Raw genomic sequence first — 6,187 nt, forward strand, 5'->3', positions numbered from 1 at the left:
TAGCAGCCATGACCTGAAAATGAAATACTGGTATATAATATATATCACATTCATGGAATAAAGATAAGTACAGATTTTCTAAGATATGGGAATGTGACTAATATATGAATTATTGCCAAACTGTTTGCTTAAGCGACATCAGACTAAATATTTTGTACAACTACCAAACAGTTTGTAGTTTTCCTTTTCCGTATATTATCTTTACCAGTTAATTGAGGGCGTATAGGTATAAGACTTAATTTTCCACCCTACAAGACAAGTAGCATAGTGTAAGTATCTTCATGTTTGTATAGCAATTAAAACTCCCAACCATCTATCTACCCTAAACTTTGAATCAAGCTGAACTCATTTATTTTCCAACCGATATTTATTTATCACAGCAGCCTTATTCTACTTCAATGTTAAAGGTTGTTTCAGACAAGTAGTACAAACTTTGTATATCAAATGGCATACATGTATATCAAATGGTTCCTTTTAACCCTATTTCTTCTAATACTAGTTGCCAGAACTGGTGCCAAAGTTCCAGCAATTATCGTGTTTGGGGACTCATCCGTTGATGCTGGAAATAACAACCAGATCCCAACTATTGCCAGGAGCAATTTTGGGCCTTATGGTCGTGACTTTTCAGGTCGCAAGGCAACTGGAAGGTTCTCTAATGGCCGAATTGCCACAGACTTTGTTTCTGAGGCGTTTGGTCTCAAGCCAACCATACCAGCATACTTGGATCCAGCATATAATATATCTGACTTTGCCACTGGAGTTACCTTTGCTTCTGCTGGGACTGGCTATGACAATGCGACTTCTAGTGTGTTGGTAATCAAGTCCTATTCATTACAGCTGATCATTTCATTATTATTATTATTATTTTTTATAACAGCTTATCATTTCATTATGCCATATATTTATGATACAAGTTTCATGTCTATCTCTTACTCTTTAGGGTCAGTGTTTTACTTTCCACCACTAATTTAAAGTTGCATAATCTTTTAAGTTTTTTTTTTTTTTTTAATAATTAATTTGCAAATCTTTAAACACAGTAAGCATTCTTTCTGCCTATGTTTCAGCATTTTTTGTTTTTGATAATCGCCTATGTTTCAGCATTTGAATTCATTGAAGTGCACACTTCCATGACAGGACAGCTCGATATATTTTGAGGCCTAATTAAATCAACAATTTTAAGTAAATCTTGTCTAATATCAAATTAATTATAGAACGTGTGTTTAACTTGCTGCATTAAATTTTAATTTGAAATCTATATTTGTCACTTTTTGAGTTGCAAAATTAATAATGAAGTTTTGTATTCAAATTTGAATATAACTAATCTACTTTTCTTGTGATATAGTAATTAATATTAGATAGAATTTTATTAATTTTTATTTTGGAATAAAATTATTTGTATAGAAGCAATTATAGCATATATTTCTATAAGCAATAGACGTATTGTAAAAGAAGATAATCTTTTAAAAAATTTCGTTTATCATTTGGATTATTTTCTTCTATTTGTAAAACTTATTTTAAAACTTTTATCTCTAAAAGTAAATATATATATATATATATATATATATGTCAAATTTTTTTTTTTTTTTTATAAAAATTTTAAGTTTTTGCTTATTACTACTAGTAGCAAACTTAACAATACATCCCAGTTAAAATCTATTGAATTTTCTAATATCCATATGTTTATTTTTCTAGTAGACATTGGAATGAAATTTCATCTACAACATAAAGTTATAATACAACTAAAATAAATTCTAAAGCTTAGAACAATATAACTTAATTAATCAAATCATTATTGTAACTTCACTTAACATCAGAATGAACCAAAATCTCAACTTTCAGAACTAAAGATGAATTAGCTTAATATCAAACTAATACTACAAATTTTCACATCAATTATATAAACATAAGATATAATTATATAAAAATAAAATAAATTTATCTTCCTTAATTATGATTTTTGATAATAAGTTCAGTAGTAAAAGAGAAAAAGATTGGGTTTAATGGTAATTGGTTATGAAGAGATACTTTTTTTACTTAGAGAAAAAGTGCAAAACAAATGTATGGGTTTAATTTAGTTTTTAGTTAGACATTGACCGTTTTTTCATGCCCAAAAAGAAAAAGAAAGAAAAGATAGGAGACATAAGTTATTTTCAGTTGCTATATATAAAAACTTGTTATTATGATCAAAATTTTGGTACTTTTTTCACCTCTAGGGCCTTAGACAATTGTTTGAATGGCCTGGTAGACTTGTCCCTGTTCCGTTTTATTTTTACACATTAATTTATTATATTTATAAATCTCTATGCATGTGTTTCTACAGCATACAAAACAACATAAAATTTTAAAAAATACACTTCCTCCCATAAAATATGGAATCACTAAAATTTTAAAGGGTTACCCTAATGGGTAACCTTAATTAGGGTAATTATTAACAATCTATTTTAAGAAAATTTTGACACCACTTTTATGGCAAATAGATAAAACTGTCAAAACATTAATTGTTTTTTTTTTTTTCCTCATAAAAACTTTCTTTAAATAGATTATTAACTATTGGCCTAAGAATATCCGTCAGCGTTTTCCAATTTTAAAAATACACACACTCCCATAAAACTTGGAATTTCTAAAATTTTGAATGTAATACTAATGTGGTATTGTTTTACGTGTAAATAGTTTTATGTAATACTTATTGGGAAATACTAACGAATGCCCTTAGGGCATTGTTTAATAATCCATTTAAAGAAAGTTTTTAAGAAAAGAAAGAAAAAAAATTAATGTTTTGACAGCTTTTTTGATTTCCAATAAAAGTAATGTCAAAACTTTCTTAAAATGAATTGTTAACCAATACCTTAAGGGCACTCGTTAGCATGACCCATACTTATTACATAAATTTTTTTTAGTGTAACACGTAACCTCTTTTGTGGTCTTGTTTTATATAAAAATATAACTCTAAATATGGACTTGTACTATCAAATAAGAAATTGAGCAAATCACTGTTTATTTTAATGGATGTTTTAAGAATTTACAAATTAAATAATACTAGGATTTGAAGTGTTCCATTTGAAACTTCAGGGGCTATGTATTTAAGGAGAAACTGCAAGTAGATTTTGTGTACTTATCCATTTTATTTTACATAATATATACTTAGATTTTTGTACCCACTAAATTAGATCCATACGACATGCCTACTTAAAATTATTAGTGATTATCACCTAATGTTTTGCCACAATTTGTTTCCCTTGCAGTCTGTGATACCACTTTGGAAGGAATTAGTGTACTATAAAGACTATCAGAATAGGTTGAGAGCCTATCTTGGAGAAACTAAGGCTAACCAAGTAATAAGTGACGCTTTGTACATGATAAGCATAGGAACGAATGATTTCCTTGAGAACTACTACACCTTCCCAGCTGGTCGACAATCCCGATTCACGGTTACACAGTACGAGGACTTTTTGATTGGAATCGCCGGAAATTTCATCAAGGAACTCTATGGTCTAGGAGCTCGAAAAATATCCTTAGGAGGGTTACCTCCAATGGGGTGTTTGCCATTGGAGAGAGCCACTAATATTGCTGGTGGCAATCAATGCGTGGAGAGCTACAACAATGTGGCTTTGGAGTTCAATGGAAAGTTGAAGAAGTTATCAACTACGCTGAACAAGGATCTTTCTGGGATCAAATTGGTGTTTTCAAATCCATACTATATATTCACGTATCTCATAAGAAAACCTTCTGCCTTTGGTAAGTTATAACTGTGTCTGTATGTGCACCTCTGCCATACCATATATTTCACTTTCTCTCATTACTGCACAATTAATTAATCTACCTTTTTTTTCCTTTCGTCCTTTCAAGTTTCAACCAGCACTTGGAAAATCTGATAGCTTATATATGTCACTACTTTGACATTTAATCTGTCATTACTCAGTAGCCTTTTTAATTAATTAGTTGGGGTGGTACATATATATTTAATAGGTTCCTTTGAATTTTCAGTTTCTTGCAGGATTATCTAATATGTGCTTAATTGGTAGCTGTTTGTCATTGTCATTAATTAATACCTGTTGACTTGAGGCTGAAAATTAATTGTAGATATTTTGATTATTTTCATCTTGGTATCTATACTAACATTAATTTTTGTGTATATATATATATATATATATATTAGTATAATAAGAAATCTTGTAGTAGTTTATTGGTATTATCTGGCTTCCTATTATAATAAGGAGAACTATGTTCAAAATAAACATATTTCGTTCTTAATATTAAATCTTATACATGAAATTTTGAGATATATACAGTATCCTCTTAATTAACTTTAACTATTACTATACTAACATAGTTGTTCTTAATTAATTGACAGGATTTGACGTGACTTCAATGGGCTGTTGTGCAACCGGAATGTTCGAGATGGGTTACGCATGCAATCAAAATAATTTATTCACCTGCACAGATGCGGACAAATATGTATTTTGGGATGCCTTCCACCCCACACAAAAAACCAATAGTATCATCTCCAATTATCTAGTGAAGACTGTTTTGGCTGGGTTCCTTTAATTTCCGTTTTAGCATATAGAATAAATATATAATGTATCCTTATCAAGCCATGCCTAGGCCTAGCTAGTAACATTGTGCATGCTCATATTTATTAAGCTTAAACTCGAATAGCCGTATTTATAGTATGGTATATGGTCTATCGAACAATACAAAGCTTGTAATTTACTTCTTTCCACTTGAGGACCTGATCAAGTAATGTTAAAAGTATATGGAACCTTCAATAATAGATTCACGTATTACTAGTTTTCTCTAATCTTTCTCTTCGTTTTTCCCAATAGTGACCTGTTATGGAGCTTATGCGAAAAACTTCCAAGATTTTTCTGAACACTGTTATATATGTTTTGACGTATGTTGATAATACCCACAATTGTTTTGTGGGTACCATTTATTTATGTTATATTGCCTTATTTTCAAATCTGTTTTTTTGGGTCTAATTTTCTTTTAATCACTTTGGATAGGAACTAGGACACACAATTTCAGTAACTACCCCATATTAATTAGGAAAAATTAGTAAATTACACATTTCCACAATAAACAATAACCCCAATTACACTCTTAGTCCTTACACTGTTGGAATGCATGATTGACCCCTCAAAAATTTAATGTCATTTTAATGTCTCCCTATCTGTTTTGGTGTTAAGTCTGATGAAATTTAGGATTGAAATACCAATTTGCCTTCACTTTAAATATATGACTAAATGGTAAATTGGTCTTTAAAAGTTTAAACACTAAATTGGGTTAGTTTACAACAAAAATAAATGACATAGGGTTAGTGTAATTTTTTTTTCATAATTGAGGAGTGAGATTATGGGCCAAAATGGGCTTTTGCCCTTATTACAAAAAAAAAATCAGCATGTTGCCTCATTTTCCAAACTAATTAGGGAAATGCCCATCTTTTGAAACTCGATTTTTTCAAAATCGAGTTAAGCTCTATAGTGACGTTTTAAGGAACCTATAGTGATGTTTTTAAGGACCTATAGCGGCGTTTTGTAACTCGAGCTCCATGAAGTCAAGTTATAGGTAAAAAAAGAAGAGAAAAACTTGCATGTAACTCGATTTCATGGAGGTCGAGTTAAAAAACGCCGCTATAGGTCCTTAAAACATCACTATAGGCTCCTTAAAATGTCGCTATAGGGCACCATAATTTTTTTTTTTGAAACTCGATTTTGAGAAAATCGAGTTTCAAAAGAGGGACATTTCCCTAATTAGTTTGAGAAATGGGGCATTTGTCCATTTTTTTTTGTGTGAAATGGGCATTTGCCCATTTTCGCCGAGATTATGTGTTTCAATCGTTTGAGGGGTTAGGTACTTAGGGGTGATAATGTAGGATTGTAAATTGTAATTTTTCCTATTAATTTGTTAATAACTTTGTTTTTTAATTACTCATCAGTATCAAGGTCACACATGATGATAACTTTGACATCAAGTAATGTACTCATATTACATTGAGCAGCTAGTAACTCCACCATTTTTATTGGTTTTCATTTGAGAAATGTTGTGTCGAATCCACTATATTTTCACAAAATTTTCACAACAAGTCTTAGGTGGTTGGTTTTTATTGGTTGTTATGAGTAAGAAAAAATGTAATTTAAATTGTGGATTTAAATTAGAACCTATAATAACTTACTTATGATTTATTGTG

The 6,187-nt window shown here is 30.2% G+C and overlaps 1 protein-coding gene across 1 annotated transcript; it reads left to right on the forward strand.

The window, feature by feature from the left end:
* The first annotated feature begins 336 nt into the window (after nucleotides 1–336).
* Nucleotides 337–4,798, forward strand: LOC142638059 (GDSL esterase/lipase At2g04570-like). Its single transcript, XM_075812049.1, has 3 exons — nucleotides 337–813; nucleotides 3,243–3,735; nucleotides 4,352–4,798. Exons 1-3 carry the CDS (start codon nucleotides 445–447, stop codon nucleotides 4,543–4,545), a joined length of 1,056 nt encoding a protein of 351 aa, XP_075668164.1. The 5' UTR covers nucleotides 337–444; the 3' UTR covers nucleotides 4,546–4,798.
* The last annotated feature ends 1,389 nt before the right edge of the window (nucleotides 4,799–6,187 follow it).

The sequence above is a fragment of the Castanea sativa genome, chromosome 6 (genome assembly GCF_040712315.1).
Source record: "Castanea sativa cultivar Marrone di Chiusa Pesio chromosome 6, ASM4071231v1".
In the NCBI taxonomy this organism is placed as follows: Eukaryota; Viridiplantae; Streptophyta; class Magnoliopsida; order Fagales; family Fagaceae; genus Castanea; species Castanea sativa.